We start from the raw sequence: 17,893 nt of genomic DNA on the forward strand, positions 1-17,893 counted from the left end.
ATGTGTTATAGTGATAAGGACGATTAGGTACTGAATGCTTAGATCATATACTTTGCTCATGCGCAGTGATGACTTCGGGCACGAACAGCTATGCTTCAAGATTTTAAACCATAGCTCTATCCAGTGTATATGATCTAAGGTATAGAGTAACTCTATGATATAATTCAGAAACATTCAAACTTCAGAACAGAATCTGATAACAAATAATTGATAGCGAAGTCGTTATCTTATTGGGATTAGACATAGACCTATTAAGAAATGGACTGCGCATTGAGAGAGAAAACCAGTTTGATCGTTGAGTAAGAAAGATAGACTACAACTTACCCCGAATATGGAGGAAAAAGTAGCAATCACTAATTTCTCCAAGGGAATCTAATCGTGATAGAGGTATCATAATTCACAATAATAACAAATTTTGAATTTTGAATTTTTTATTATTTTCAAATATTTGTACGAAATAGGCATAACTATATTTTTGTTTTTAGTTATTCATTGTTTCCACAACTTTTATCACTTCATTCAAGGTTTTAAGATGGTAAATTAAAAAAAAAAACCGAAAAAATGATTAAATAAATTAAATAAAAAGTCATACTTTAATAACAAGATAAATGTAGGTATAAATTAATTCAATGCGTGATATTATTATACAACGATTAAAATAAATTACAATTTACAATTCATCGTTTTAGTCATCGTTATGTTAATACTATTTATTGGTTTTTAAAATGTATTGTTTTTGTTAAATAAGATCCAATTCTTTCTTTTGGTTGGCTTATAAGTTTTGTGTAATGATGTACACCAGTGTTTCCCAATGTGGGCGATATCGCCCCCTTGGGGGCGCTAGACCTATCCAGGGGGGCAATGGAAGTTACAAGCTTAATTGGGGGGCATTTCATTACAAAAAGGGGGCGGTGATAGTTTCATCTGTCACTATCGCAATAACAGAAACACCGTACGTGATCCAAATTATCTGAATTTCTATACAGCTTGATGAATCAACTTTACCAGGTAACGAAGCCTTATTATTAGCTTACGTACGATTCGTAAAAGAAGAAAAGATTTGCCAAGAATTATTATTTGCTAAAAACTTGATGACTGACACAAAAGGAGAATCAATATATCACACATTGGAAGAGTTTTTTAAAGAAAAAGAAATTCCTATGTGTAATATCTTATCAGTTGCGACCGATGGTGCTCCAGCCATGGTAGGGTGCCATCGAGGTTTTATTGCATATTTGAAAAAAACTGTACCAAATGTACTCGCTGTACATTGTGTCATTCATCGACAACATTTAGTTGCCAAAAATTTGAGTGAACGCTTACATAAGTCATTACATTATGTAATTTCAGCTATCAATAAAATCAAAAATAATTCATTGAATGATAGATTGTTTGGACAACTTTGTACTGAAAATGATGAAGAATTCAATCAATTATTATTTCACACAGAAGTTCGTTGATTGTCGAAGGGTGCCTGTTTAGACAGATTCTATAAGTTGTTTGACTCGGTACTTGAATTTTTAAAAACTAAAGATGATATTTTACGAGGCAACTTAATTAATTATAGAAGTGACATTGCTTATTTGACTGACCTGTTTAAAAAATTTAATGAAACAAATTTGCAGCTGCAAGGTGATGATTTGAATTTAATCAAAACAAAAAATATTATTTCTGCATTTTTAATAAAACTTCTTATGTACAAAAGAAATTTAGGACGAAAAGAATTTATACAGTTTCCAAATCTATCAATGGCACAAAAAAATGATGAAGATTTAATGACATATTGTCAACACCTGGAAGCACTACATTCCGATTTCAACAAACGATTTGAGGATATTCTTAAAATAAACATACCCAAATGAGTTTTAGATCCATTTTCAAATACAGAAACCATAGATTCTGCAAAATTAGAAGAAGAATTGATAGAAGTAACTACAAATGAGGAATTAAAATTAAAGTTCAAGGAAGGTTACCAAATATTCTGGCTACAAAAGCAGATACCTATACTTTATCCTGGATTGTGGGCTGTTGTACAAACATTTCTGATCGCATTTCCATCATCCTACTTGGTTGAACGTGGATTTAGTGCAGTAACCAATCTACTCACTAAAAAAAGACAACGGTTACAAATAACTAATCGTGGGGACTTAAGAATGCTGCTTACGAAAATCGAACCTAATATCAACGAACTTCTAGCAAAACACCAACCACATCCATCTCATTAAGATATTTTTTTTTGATTTGTACCTATACATTATATATATATTTATAAACAATAAATTTAATTTTTCATTGCATACTTTTTTAACAATATTTTTTTTAAGGGGGGCGTCTGTCGGATTTTTTTTTTGGAAGTGGGCGGTAAAGATAAAATGTTTGGGAAACACTGATGTACACGAATAGTGAAATATGTTTTAAAAATGAAATGTAGCAATTGTAACAAATGATTATTCATTGGAGCTTGAATTAAAATATGATCAGATAGAGATATAAAAATAGTATTGATGTCTATTTCAAATATAGCTTTAATTATTAAATAATTGATTAAACTCGGTATTTTAGAAATATTTGTTTCATAATGTTTAAATACTTTTTCAGTAATTTTGCATAATTTTACTAAATCAGCAGACGGTTGTTTAAGACCATCTCTATTCTTAATAGCTATTAATGATCCTAAATGACTGTGATTTTGTTCTAAACCATCTAAGCAAGTATCACATACCATTATTCATTGGACCTTCCTCACTATGAACAGTTTACAACTTAAAAAGATATGGGTACTATAAAGAATGCTCAGTCCATTTCTTAATAGGTCTATGGGATTAGAGCCAATTGTAGAACAACATTTTCATCGGGTTCTCTAACAATGTACGCTATGCTTATATGCTGATGGGATTGATTGAAGAGGGTTGTTGAGCAGGGACTCGGAGATTTTAGTCTGTGAGGAGTGGGAAGGCTTTATTTTGTGTCAATTGAGAATAGATTGGTAGAAGTGGTCTATACCCTGAAGTTGGCTGTATTGGCCTCGGAGCAGTGAAAGCATTTGAGTAGGGGGCAGTTGTCCGAAAATAGTAAGGAAGTTGATATCACGACTTATACCATCATATACCAACGAGCCATGGCCCATCAGTGACTCCAAACTTGAAATTAATTACAGTGATAATCGCTCACGTGTCCACTCGCTCGCTGAGCTGAGCTCGGACAAAAAAAACGAAAATATCCCTCGACTTGCTATGCAACACCACCTCAAGTTGGTCACAGGGTAACTACCGTATAACCGCTCTTATCATTTTCGGACAAGTGCTTATCACTCAACGCATTTACTGATAACAGAGGGGACGCAAGAGCCGCGTGTGTTCGTGGTGAATGTTATCACTGAACTGATGTCAAATATTTTATACAACAATGTAACCAAATAAATATCTAATAAATGTGATGTAAATTTATATATTTTTTTAATCTAAATAAATAATTTTATGATTAATTGTATTGATAAATGTATTGATTTTACAATGTTTTATTTTCTTGTCTGTTTACACAATACCTAGTCGAAATAATTCTTTGATTTTCAACTTAAGTAATTTTTCTGGTGGGAAAGTGAATCAAGTTGGTGAATTTGGGAAATCAAAATTTTAAATTTAAAGTAGTTTTCAAAAGCTTTTTGAAAAAAAAAAAAAAAAAAACTATGGAAAAACATTAATTTTTAGACAAAATTGATTTTGGTTTTTGGCGTAACTCTAAAAATGACCGTATACATGATATTTTCACTGAATATTAGAATTTTCTATACATCATACAATTTATCAAAACATATCAATATAAATTAATATATAGACATATGCAATTTTTCGATTTTTTTTGTTTATTTCTATACATGCCAATAAAATCATACAAAGTTTTTCATAAGGTTTTTTTCTTTTAAATGCCCTGGGGTTAGGTTACGACCCAAAGGTTATAAATATGTTTAACAATTATATATATTTTACACGTTGATGGAGTCACTTCCAATGAAGTGGCTCCTGCCTTAATCTAAAGTCTTAAACTAAGTCGTATGGTTTCAGATGCTTAAGACGTCTCATGTCCTTGGAGTTATTTAATAATTGGATGGCCAATGGATTGACATGGTGATCTAGGCTCGTCTCGTATTTGCTAGCAAACCTTTGGATTTCGTCTGCTACTGTAGGCAGCATCATATCACGAGCGATGTTTTGACAGCGTTGCATTACGGCTGGCTATTTTCAAGCCTGTCCAATCTCTCATTTAATTTTGTTAATGTTGTCATCACGTCAGATAACGAGGGTACATTTTGTTGTTTATAAGTTTGAGTCAATGGACTTTTTGATGTTCGTTCGATGAACTAGCCATCTATGCAAAAGAAATTTCCCGAGTGACTGGTTTCGCAAGCTTTTGTAGTATTCTTTGTACTGCTGTAGTTTTTTTTGGGTGAGCTTTTTCTATTGAATTTTTATATTATGTGATGCATCCTTTCGAAGGTTTCGTGTCCTTCACCACAGTTAGCGTATTTCGCCTTTGATTTCTTAGACTTAGGGAAATTTAGTGAAGTGTGACCTTCACTACATTTTACACACTTTGGTGTTTTGAAACAATAGTTTCGAGTGTGACCAAATAGTTGACAATTTTTACATAGTGGCACTTCTTTTTATTTTTATTGGAGATTCCACTTTTGTTATATGATTGCACACATTTTTAATATCATAAATGTCTTAGTTGTTTGCTTGTGACTCCAAATCCACGAAGAATAATGGAAGCCTTACAATAGTTCAATCACTAAACTTGTTGTTAGGATCGACTTTTTATTAATTTGAATGTTCATAACATTATATACAAGATGTCCTAATTCGGATAATTCGCTTTTAATATCACAGGGGTCAGTTTCAGAATGTAATCCATGAATTATCACCAGAAACTTTTTTTCTGTTTTAAGTTGGTATCTGTGATACTAAACTTTTTGCTCTTCTAATACTTATATAGTTCATGCCTATTAGTATCTAAATTTCATTTGTTGCTAGTGTCCCTCAGCTTCTTCAAGTTTTAAATTAATCATTAACTCTTTAAAATTATTTACACCACATACCTACTGTTATTGGAGGTGGTTTATGGATGTTTACAGAAGTTTTCGCTACTTCTTTCGTCACCTTGATTGGTTTTTTGGGCGAGCTCAAAATTCCAATAGAGCTTCCAGCGATCATTTCAGAAATCTGAAGTTACGATTACTCATTGTTTAATCGCAATTCCGATAGCATTTGTTTCAAGGTCACATTGTCATTATGTATTTGTGCCCAAATACTAGCATCAACTATTATATTTTGCGGCAGAGTTGTACGGACGTCCATATTTTCATACATTGTGCAATTCGGTTGTTTGAGTGTGACCAACTTAAAATATATTTGTTTATAAAAACTTACCACCCATCTGACCGGCCGCGGTTTGCATTGTAAACATCAACAAAAAATTATAATAACTTAGACAGCACTATTTCGCGAACTGCGAAAGCGAAACATACTTGTTGCTTGTTCGGTGTGCAAAACGCAACTTTTCATAAAGTGATAATATAATAGTAGTTGAAAAATATTAATACATTGGCACCATTTTTTTAAGCTTTCTTTAATTATTTTACTGTTAAAAATATTTTATTTAGAATTGAAAATTTACAACAATGTTTCTCACATTGGAGTTTGTATTGTAAACAAAAAACTACAAAATGTATGAACATGGTTTTTTATTTTATAAATACTTTAAGTTCAAATTTGGATGAATTTAGTTATTTAAACGAAGAATAACAATTATAGTTATTTTGTTGTAGTTTAAAAAATATTATATGTAGGTACTTGAAACTTTTAAAGTATATTAGTTTATTGTATACCTACACTTAATCATATTTTCAAATGCAATTTTTAGTGACTAATAATAAGATAAATTAGTCTAATACCTAGCAAATATATATCATAAAATATATTTACTTAATAATATTATATGCTGATAGACCGTTTTTGCTCAGCATTTTTTTCGTATACATTGTATACTATTAAATAATGTTATATCATCGAATTAAAATTTAACACATCCATTATGGCGACCCCTATAGACCTGTACTGTGCGTATAGCAGAGTAGTACCAACTTGACCACCTTTTTTTGCTATTAATAAAATATTATTTTTAATCTAAGTTACCTTCATCTTTGATATTATTCAAGGTTTCTTCCTTATCCATAATTACTATCGAGTCACCACCTAAACAATAATAAATCCTAGTTAGTTGTTAAAAGTGTGGAGCTGTGGATGCGTTTTTAATACATCCTTAAACTTATTTAAAATGTTTCAAAGAAATGGAGAATAATTAATAGTTGTGATATTACAAGTTCGAAATCAAATCAATTTACTGATGTTAGTAAAAAAAACTGTTCTTTACAGTAAAAAGCATATGTAAATACAGTGGTGCGCTTAAGGTGAGAAATTTAGTAGTCATAGAATTTGAGAGATCCCATTTCATATTGTATACATAGATGTTCAACCAAAGCCAGCTCATATATTGCAACACTGACCAATAATCCAAAAAAAGAACCATACACAAAATCACCTTCACCATTTAGGCCGATGGTTTTAGTGTCATTCACGTATAGGTACTATACGAATTAGGGCATAATATGTTTAGCTCAATTTTAATGTTAGGAAAAACAAATTGTTATGACATAATGTGCTTCGTGATTTGGTGGGCATGTCAAAGGATGATGATAAAAATTTGACCAGCCAATGGTTGAAAATCATATTAAAAATCATATAAAAAAATATTCTTTATTTTTAATGTATAAAACTTGTGTTGTACAGTAAATTTAAACTTTTCATTAGAACTTGAATATTTTCAAACAAATGAATTCGCGTAACACAACATAGATAGCTAGAAATTATACATTATACATTTATAAATAAATATTTCAGTTCAATTATCTTTTAAATACAAGCTATTAGTTGGTTACTTACTAAACAATCTTAGTATTCTTTCGACATGACTATTATATGATTCACCTACGAGAACTCGACCTTCAAAAAAAAAAAAAATTAACAAGTGAATTTAGGTATATAAAGTTTCAAATGAGTTCATATTAAAAAAAAAAAAACTATAATAACATACCGGCTTTTTCATGTTTGAATTGAATAACGGTTAATGGTATTAATCCTAAAAGATAAATTTTAATTTTATTCTTAAATCAGTTTAAACGAAACATTTTTTTTATTAAAACCATTGTATTGATTTCTCTTAAATATTTATTACATATATTCATACTAAGCATTATATCATACATTCATAAATCCAATATGTTATAGTTAGCCATTGAACCTCAGGTAATAACTAATAAGGATTAAAATAATAAGCTTATATTTAACGAAAAGTTTGGGTCCTGCTCTATATTGGTTGATAGTGAAAAAAACTTCAGTTCTTTGAAGTCTAAAAACAATATTCAAATACTGACTTAATAAATTATAAAACAAATAAGTTTGAAAGCCCTTTTATCTATTTGGCTATACGCCTATACTATATGGTAGGTATACATATTTTGTGAAATAAAAAAGATTTTATACACCCATATCTTAAATTTCTAAAGCCATTTTTTAGAGTTTAATATCACCATTTTCAAACATTTATCGTAATTTATCATACATTTGTGATGTTAAGTGTAAACTAAATAATATGTTCTAACGCTACAATGGGCTTGGGCCTTAGATGTGAAATCGTCAATCATTATCAAAATAAGATAAAAAAAGTATGTAAAATTAAATTTATACGATTGATAACTTACCATAGCGTTGTAACCGAGATGTGTGTTCTTCAAAAGTTTCATAGGGTATCGAAAACACTAGAACAAAGACATTTTGAAAAATAAATATGTTTATGAAGTGCAAAAAGAGCTCATATGTGAACATTAAAATTATGCAGGAAACAAAAGATACCGATTATCTGTTAAAACATTTGAACAGTTTTAGCATGTTATTGTTTTATAAAATAACAAACTACTATGCAAGCTTATGCAAGTCGATGATAATTTTTAATTGAGTCAAGTTAAGTTGATAGAAAACATTTAAAGAAGTCCAAAGTTAATAGTTATCCAAATTTTTGTTTTAACTCAAATAAGAGTTATGGAAACTTACAATTAACTCATTAACTTAAGTTAAGTTATTTTTTTTAAATATATAAGTAGCTTATTATATGGCTTAAGAATAATAAAAAGTAAATGTTAATGCAATATGTACCATCAATAATAATTGTATTATATTTATTGTTTAATTATTTATAAATTAACGAAATTAGATTTGATTAAAAGTAACTCGTTATTTATTATTTGTTTATATCAATAAAAATCAGTTAAGTTAACAAGTTAAAATTAATTTAACTTAAGCTTTTGAATTCGTTTGTGCCCAGGCTTGCTATTATGTAACGTTATATTCATGTCAAATATTCTTGATCGAAAATTTTATTGAAAAAACGATCAATTAAGTTTTAGGTAAGTACCTATTAATATTTTCTTTAATTTATACTAGGAGTCAATTTTGATTATTGTGAACATAGACTTTATTTGACATATAAGACTGAAAGAATATTTGATAACACTGAAATTTCTCAGAGAGTCGACTGGCGTGAAGGTGCTTGTACTGGCTCTGGTAAATCAAGTGTGAAGACCGGGTGGCTGGGTCCCTGTTTTATAAGCCTAAACTCCACTCCTCTCCTATCGATAAGATGGCGACCCCGTTTACTATTGCACGTGTGCTTACGAGTTCCAGGAAATGGTCTCTTCCCACGCGGCTGTCGATATCGATATTTGGCAATGTATTATTCAATGGATATGACGTATTATTATATTATATTAATCATAGTCAATTCGTGTCAACGTTAATTCTTTTTATCTCCATACCTCTTCCCAACGCAATTTCGTTTGTCGAGTTCTCAGAACTACCCACACAATGCCAGTAGATATTATCCTAATTATTTCAAGGCGCTTTCCCGAGTTTAATCATATCCTAGTGTGAACAATCTCATGCGTGCCCTTGCCGGCCTTAAGTATAGGTATACGTATATGGCGGGACGTCAGTACATAGCAGCATTATGATTCATGAATATTTCCTACAAGTTTCAAACGAATTTAACGATTTACTTATAAACTTGTTTCGAGTCTTACTATCAACTTGTATGGCCTTTGATTTCAACGTTCTCATTATATTGCCTTATAATACTACATCATTGTATTACTGTGACTCATTTTGCGGTCACCTGATAATATTAGTCTATTAGTATAAGCCATAAGGTCAATGGTATGTAATATAGCTACATCGTATAATAATACGATGTAGGTTTAATGATAATTTATACATATTGATCTCTACATCGTGGCACTGGTACACCGAAAAAACATGGATTTTCGGACCGTTCCTACCGACTATCGGTTGGGCGTTGTGACGTTTCTGAGTGTCCCTCCCGACGTGAGCGTACGATATTGGATGGTAGTTGAAAAGAAAGCACTAGACGTGGTTCAAACAAAGTTCAAATGGCATTTGCCTGGGACCACATCATTGTTTAGACTTCAACCGAGACAACTATGAAAGGGATAGAAAGTTTGAGGTCAACAAATTTAATTAAACAATATTCAACTCTCCTCTGAGAAAGTACAAATAAGTTCTGTTTCTTTTAAGTATACTCTCGTAATAGTGTAATTAATTATTAGTTATCAAGTACATTTTCGATTACTTACGTTTTTTTAAATCATGGAATTCGTATTTTTCTAAAGGTTGAACCTCAGGCGGATTGTTCTCTATTTAAAAAAATTATCAATAAAAATCACAATACCTAATATTTATTGAAAAATCATTGTAATTTCAATAATTATATAGTATTATTATGGTTGTCAAAAATGTTTAAATAATTATTTATTGTTCCATGTAATATTTTCCAATACTCTAAACTCTAAAGTTTAAAATGTCATTAAAATTGGTAACCCAAAATTGTTATTCTTAATAATGATAGTAAGGTACTATTCTATAAAATGATAAACATTTGATCTACTATTTACATTTACTAAAATCTATAATAGTTTCATGATATTATATTTACATTAAAAACGGATTTTATTTTGTAGAGACTTTAATTGCTTTATAATTTAAATGTCTAACAGTTATTATACATTTTGTTTATTTTATGAATTTATTTTTATTTTTTTCTATATTTTCATACTTAAATAGTAAAATGTATAATGGAAATGTCAATTGAATATTCTTATTATTGGTACTAAAAAATGTGTGCTAATACAAGTTATAAAATAGCCACGACGACACAATTGTATTAATTTTGTAATAACAAAATTAAATTGAATTTATTTAATACATTATTCATTATGTACATACTTTTTATCCTTTTTATCCTCTGTTCATAACTTGAATATCTTTCATGTGCTTTTGGTAATCCTGAATAAAATTATTAAGTACTAATTAACCCTTACTTCTTTAACTTTCTTTTAAACTTAGGTATACACCTATTTGTTATTTCTTTTATTCGTATACTTTAATTATTATAGAACTATAGACTATAGTCTTTTTGAGTTTATTAGAAGATAACTTGAAAAATAAAAGTCTAAAAAAAATCAGTGAAGATTACAGCGTTGGTGGTAGAATACTGCAATCATGAATATTATACATTTCGAAACTATGAATCAAAATTTTTTGTTGTGGAGTAAAGATGAAACAAAATTGAAAAAATGAATGATCATTTTAATATTTTTTTCACTATAATTTTTCAAGGGAAACAATTATTATTATTATTTTTTATTTGAATTTGATTGGGTTTCTCCCAACAACAACACAGATATTTTTTCATATTTACCTACTTACCTATATTCTGTATAGCAGCACTCTCAGAGTTCAAGATAAAAATGATTAACACTTAGGAGTAATCAATAAACTAAGCTGCTAAGGTCATACACAACGTCATCAGTAATCAATATGCGGGTTATTACAAATTGTGGTTTATTTTGTTCACACGTTTGAGAGCCACAAACAATATATAATATTTTTCATCGTTGCCCGTAGCTCAACTCATATTTATATAATTTATTATTAAGAGGACACCACATTCGCATTTGTTGTCTCCCTCTTATAAACGCCAACGCGTAACATACCAAATTTACGCTCAGAAGTTCACGTTTTATGCCGTTAGCTTAAAAATTTGAGTGAATCGATTTATTTTGAAACTTAATGGTAAGAACTTAATCTGTGTTTTGTTGGAAGTTTTTTTACAATAATTCCGTTTTTAAGTGAGTCATGAGCATTTTTAATTAACATTTATTATACACTCATTCCTCACTTAAAACTAAATTATCGTAAAAAAAACTTCCAAAAAAACACAGATAAAATTCTTACCATCAAGTTTCATAGTAGGTCGATTCACTCTAATTTTTAAGTTAACGGCATAAAACGCGAACTGCTGAGTTTAAATTTGGTATGTTACGCGTTTGTAAGACGGAGACAACACATGCGGATGTGACGTCCTCTTAAGGTTTAAGTTTAAACATACTTAAACTAAATATACATATAATATTTTAATATGTCTAGTTAAATTGAAGATACATAATATTCTAATAATATTTTTACGTTACTCATGCACTTTATATTCAATTTTATGCACATCGATTTGTGGTACAGTCAAGTCTCGATAACTCGAATTTTTTTTTGTCCCTAGGAAATTCCTATACACTCAATGCAATATTTGTCGCGATAAGTCAAATATAAAAATAGATAGCAGATAGTTGCCGTATATCTTCGCTGTGTATCGTGTACAATTTGTAGTTATGTCTCTTAAACGTAAATTGGTTACATTTACAATTGCTGAAAAGGTGAACATTATAAGTGAGGTGACGAAAAGTGGTAAACAGAAAAATAAAATTGCCAAGCAATTTAATATTCCACCCAGTACACTATCAACTATTCTGAAAAATAAAGACGATATTTTACAAAAATACGAAACTAATAAAGAGTCCATGAAAATAATGAAGATTTGTGAGTATCCCGATATAGAGGTTAGTTTACTCAATTGGCTTATTCAATATAGAGATTTAAACATTCCAATAAATGGACCAATTTTAAAGGAGAAGGCCGAACTTTTTGCTATTAAACCCGACCATAAACAATTTAAAGCTAGTCAAGGTTGGTTAAGCAACTGGAAAATTAGAAATAACGTCGTTTTTCGTAAAATATGTGGTGAAAACGCTTCAGTTGACCAATCGATATGTTCTGACTGGTTAGTAAAATACCTACCAATTATAAATCAATATTCCCCCGATGACGTTTATAATGTTGACGAAACAGGTTTATTTTATAAATGTTTACCGAGTCAAACATTTGTTTTAAGAGGAGAGAACTGTGCGGGGGGGAAAACAGTAAAAAAAGAGTTACAATTCTTTTAGGATCAAATATGACTGGCACAGATAAAATTAAACCACTATTAATTGGAAAATCGGCAAAACCTAGGTGTTTCAAAGGTATTAAAACATATCCACTAGATTATGAATCAAATAAAAAAGCGTGGATGACGAGTGCATTGTTTGAAAAATGGCTGTCTAATTGTGACAAAAAAAATGAGTTTAAAAGGGAAAAAAGTACTCTTCTTAATTGTCAATTGTACTGCTCACAATGCAGAAAAGAAATTCAATTCTATTAAAGTAGAATTTCTTCCACCAAATAAGACTTCACAACTTCAGTCAATGGACCAAGGTATAATACAGAACTTTAAAATATTATATCGTAAAGAAGTTATTCGCAAAATAGTTAATGATATCGATGAAGGTAGATCTTTTTCTATAAACTTGTTACAAACTATGCGAATGTGTTATAAAGCATGGGAAAATGTCAAGAAAAATACAATAGTTAATTGTTTTATTAAATCTGGAATTTCAACTAAGGAAAAAGAAATCAAATATACTCATTTAGAAAGCGACGATGGAGGTTCCGATTGGAAACTTATAGTAGATCACTATAAATTAAAACCAGAAATTACATTTCATACATTTACTGAAATAGACACTAAGATACATACAACTCGAGTATTAACTGATCAAGACATTGTAGACGCAGTGCAACCGACTACTAAATCCGACTCAGACGAAGATGAAGAGGATGAATATCCATTAGTTGTCTCTACAAAAGAAGCGAAAGCATCACTTGATAAATTAAGAGTAGGTATTCATTGAAAAAACCGAAGGTGCAGATGAAATACTTTTCAAGTACTTGGGGGACATTGAAGACTTTATTTTAAAACAACCCAAACGTCAAACTCTTATTTCAAATTATTTTTCTAAATAATTGTAAGAAATTTACATATTTTGTGTTTTAAAATGTAATCTTTTAATAAATTTTTAATTAATAAATAAGGAAATGAGTTTTAAAATTTAATTTTTTAATTTTAATCATAGTTTATAAATATACATATATACTTCTAATAAAAACAAATTAAAAAAAAAAATAATGTCCAACTCGAATTTTTTCGTATTTTTAAAAAAATTCGAGTTATGTAACTCGAAAAATACGTAAGTCGAATTTATTTTTATGTCCCTTGTCATTCGAGTTATCGAGACTCGACTGTATTATTTTTGGAAATATTATATGATTTTATATTTATATAATTATTTTACTCGAATGATAAATATTTTAATATATTTTAACAAATATTAATTACTTAAAAACCATAAATCGTACTGCTCCTTTGTCATCTTATAAGATTCTAAAAAAAAGTGTCATTAAATCTATGAGTTTAATAATACCAAAGTATAATACGCGATATAACAATATTGCTATAGTGCTATACCTATATAAATACGCATAAGTCATAAGAAAAGGCTTTCTACTACCCCCTTCAGATTGTATAAACCGTGTTACTGTGTAGTGTATTGGATGACTGTCTTCCGAAGATGGTGTTAGAGTGAGAATTGAGTTTGAATGACATTTTATGCATCTAGTATTTAGTAACATTAAATCTATAGTTTAATCTAATCGGCATCAGCACACGCATTAATTTTTTGTTGCTTGTTAAAAATTAAAAACGGCTCTATAATCTTTAACACGTTAAGCATAACCTTTAGTGGCAACACTGACAATCAAATAGGCTCATCCGAATAGTTGCCCCAATGCATATAACAAAAAAGAAAGACGTTAACGTTTTCATAAATGAACCTGATATTTTTATCATAAAAAAACCTATTATATAACACTTAATGGTGTTAAAATGGCTTAAAAAGTTAATATAAGTATTTATATATATTGAAATATTAAAAAATATTTTACTTGGGTTTTCAAAGGATTTAGTGTAATCTTTATAAAGAGGAGCTTTTCCAGTATGGTCGACTTTGAAGATAGGTAAATCTGAAATAATTCAATGAATTTTATAAATATTAAACATTTATTGTATCAATACATTCTAAATTACTGCTTTATATTATTATTAGGTAACTAAGTTAGTAATGAGTCATTAGTCATTAGTATATTAATTATGTAATGTATTAAAAAAAAAATGTAAAAATGAACAGGAGAATAGACAATAGTAATGTTTGATTATTTGTAAGAGACGTTGTTGTATTACAACAGAAAAGAATGATTTTCGAAAAGTGTGATCCACTATATTAGAGAAATAAAACGATTGAACTATTGAAAAAATCTTAAAATGACTGTAGAGAATTGTTTCTTTGAACACAGAAATACAAATTTATTTTGTTTAGTTTATATGTATTTATAAATTTATAATATACAATAATATACAATAATACTTATTATTTTCCAATTTTCACTCAGGGTTTGAATTGTATGTATTTATAGTTATTAATTAATTTACTCAAGTTAAATACGCGTATATTTTTATAAATATTTACAATACCACTCGACAGCTGTGGCAAATTTAACAAATTACAATGAAGGCAACTCGGTGAATATTATATAAGCCGATATCATCGATGATGTTTAGTAATAATTTAGCCTTTAAATGTTATAGTCTTGTTTTCAAGATTTTTATGATTTTTTTTTCATAAACCCATAGATACCATGGACAAAATAAAGGAGGTACCTTTTGTAAAAAAAAAACTGTCTTTATTGAACCTCCTGAATAAGTTACCTGAATAATATTTTACTGTTGTAGTTACATAGTATATTGTATAGACATCATCCACGATACATCATGCACTATAGGCACCTATTTATGAATTTTGATAAAAAAGCATTGCACTTTGCATCAGTTTAACACAATATATTTTACGAAGGCTGGAAAACACAATTTTTTACGAGCAAGCATATTGGTACATCTTTATAGCATTGTACCATTATTTAAAAATAACACTGTATCAAAATAATAATAATTTGCATAACTTTGGATTTTGTTAATACGAATATAACCGCCATAACAGTATAATTATGTTACTAAAATAATAATTGTATTTTTTATTTAATATGTGGTGCAGTCATAAAAACACCAGAAATGATTATTTAAAAAGTTACTCACGTTTTTTATAAGTATTGAAGCTGTGAACGTTAGACCCAATCTTTGGTAATCCTACATATGTGTCATCAACAATTTAATAAAATTAGATTTCAATATAACACAAATTTAAAATATCTGTTTAGTAAATATTATTGATACATATTTGTAAAATATTTTTGTGGATAAAATATCATGAACTGTCAACAGTGAAAGGTAATACTCACCCAAACTTTCCAATAATTGAAAATATTCATCAGCTGTACTAGACGCTGGTGGATAAACTGAAAATAGTGTTTATTTTTAATTATTATTATTGGATCTGCTCAATAAAAACAAAATATAGCAATTGTTGATGAACGATTTATCCGCCCATGCCCGTGATGCATCAAACCATCTGTACTTGTAATTATATCATTATCACATTATTATGTGTATTGTAAATAAGGTTTTATAAAAAAAACAATTTTGTTTTCTCATGCGAGAAGATTATGTAATAATAAATAAGTTCAAGCCGGGCCACATAAGCTTACTAACTACCATTGATTAAATAAAGGTGCGATTGTATATTTTAACCAATGAAATGAAAATATGTATCAATTATCAATTAAGTACCTACATATCAGAAATTAAAACGTAAAAAGAAAGTGAATTTGATAAATTGTTATGGGTTAGTTACTTACTTTGCTTGTAACGATCGAAATCACCAGATTTATAAATCTCATCCGCTAAAATCATAAGTAATACCGTAATGGTCATAACTCATAACAATAAACTATTACAAAATTACATATTATTAATTATATACAATGGTACATTATACATATAAGCAATTCAGATGTAAGATGGTCTGGATTGTTATAGTTATTGGCGTATTATGGTGAAACTTTCTATGGGAACATTAAATTTCACCGGTTGAAATATCATTGTCCACAGACTCAAATAAGAAATTTGGTCAGTGTGTTATGTGTATGGGAGTATGATCATGTAAACCTATATCTATATGTTAAGTTATTATGTTATGAGTGTATTTTCGTGATGAATTACAGGTACCTAGGGTTTTGGATATATTTTAGAGATTTTTAATAGTATTGTTTCATTGTATTGTTTTAATTATTATTTTTTTTTATATCTAAAAACATACGACTCGGCATTCATGGCCATTATATAGTTATAGTTAGGTATTTTACAGTTATTTAAAAATAAACTGGTAAAATTAATACTACATTAAATGTAAACAGTAGGGTGACATTATTTATAAAACTAATTCTAATAGTAACTAAGACTTATTGATAAGTTTTCATTTTTTTTTATATCGGTGTTGTCCTTCTTTTCTGTTCCCTATGCAATGTCAAGGATCGAATCTATTGACTATTCTGGTAGTTTGCCGACCTCGCTCGTATTTGAGGCATTCAGTTATAATTTGATCCATAGTCCGTTTGACACTACAAACTTCGCATGCGGGGGCTTCTTTTTTGGCCATTAGGTACCCGTGTGTAAGTCACATGTGTCCAATTCTCATTCGACTTAGAACTGATTCATTTTTCCTTTTAAGAGAGCTGTTTATCCACCTGTTGGTAGTTACTGTGTTTGGTTTGATGTTTCCATATACTGAGCCGTTTATTGTTAGTCATCTCTTTTATATGATTGTTTAAGTCATCGTAAGTAGCAATGGTATTAAGGCCCCTGCAAATGTGTAATTTTTAAGGAGTTGTGTTTAGGCAATTATTTCGTTCCTGCGATTACTGATCGTCTTTGTGTGTGTAGTAAATGATCATTAGTGTATGTATACTCCCCTACCATCACCCGCGACCCGCATCAATTAACAATACATTGTTATTTCTTATCTGATTCATGGTCGCGCACGCACACACACGCACAAGTCATTCAATGTCTAGATCAAAATATTTAAAACCAATTTATGGACGTGAAATAGCCGTCGCACTGACAAAAATTTAGATACTTCTAGTGGTTCGATTTAAAAAATGTTGGTGTTGGTAAACAAGTTTACTTTGCATCGGTCGGAGCACTTTTTCAATTTCAGAAAAATTCTTGACGAGAATAAATATTTTACATTTTATAAATTTATAAATTTTTAGTATTGAATATCTTCAAAAATATCAAAAATATGATCCGACCGATGCAAAGTAGACTTGTTGACTAATTAAAACATCTTTACATTTTTTAAATCGATAAACTAGAAGTACTTAAATTTTTGTCAGTCACTAAGGTCGATTTGATGAAAAATGAATAGAGTTTGCAGGGGCCTTAAGCGTTATTATCGCACGTGTGGTGTCAATTTTGGCCTGTTGTTCGCCGGCACCTAACACACTTCCCTTGATGCCCGTGTGTCCGGAAACCCACATGAGAAATTTTT

General features: G+C 29.4%; 2 protein-coding genes across 2 annotated transcripts; both read left to right on the top strand.

Annotated features, from left to right (window-relative positions):
* Nucleotides 1–331: 331 nt before the first annotated feature.
* LOC111031548 (SCAN domain-containing protein 3-like) lies at nt 332–2,225 on the top strand. The gene is made up of 3 exons (XM_022311552.1): nt 332–343; nt 987–1,455; nt 1,888–2,225. Exons 1-3 carry the CDS (start codon nt 332–334, stop codon nt 2,223–2,225), a joined length of 819 nt encoding a protein of 272 aa, XP_022167244.1.
* A 9,623-nt stretch (nt 2,226–11,848) lies between these two features.
* Nucleotides 11,849–13,246, top strand: LOC111031549 (tigger transposable element-derived protein 4-like). Its single transcript, XM_022311553.1, has 3 exons — nt 11,849–12,301; nt 12,409–12,592; nt 12,648–13,246. Exons 1-3 carry the CDS (start codon nt 11,849–11,851, stop codon nt 13,244–13,246), a joined length of 1,236 nt encoding a protein of 411 aa, XP_022167245.1.
* The last annotated feature ends 4,647 nt before the right edge of the window (nt 13,247–17,893 follow it).

The sequence above is a fragment of the Myzus persicae genome, unplaced genomic scaffold (genome assembly GCF_001856785.1).
Source record: "Myzus persicae strain clone G006 unplaced genomic scaffold, MPER_G0061.0, whole genome shotgun sequence".
NCBI classification, from domain to species: Eukaryota; Metazoa; Arthropoda; class Insecta; order Hemiptera; family Aphididae; genus Myzus; species Myzus persicae.

Coding starts and splice junctions, on each gene's coding strand:
- LOC111031548 (XM_022311552.1), top strand. Junction 1,456..1,887: donor ATTATTTCACACAGAAGTTC/GTTGATTGTCGA, acceptor TTTCAAATACAG/AAACCATAGATTCTGCAAAA.
- LOC111031549 (XM_022311553.1), top strand. CDS start 11,849: ATGTCTCTTAAACGTAAATTGGTTACATTTACAATTGCTGAAAAGGTG. Junction 12,302..12,408: donor CGATATGTTCTGACTGGTTA/GTAAAATACCTA, acceptor ATTTGTTTTAAG/AGGAGAGAACTGTGCGGGGG. Junction 12,593..12,647: donor TAAAAAAGCGTGGATGACGA/GTGCATTGTTTG, acceptor TGAGTTTAAAAG/GGAAAAAAGTACTCTTCTTA.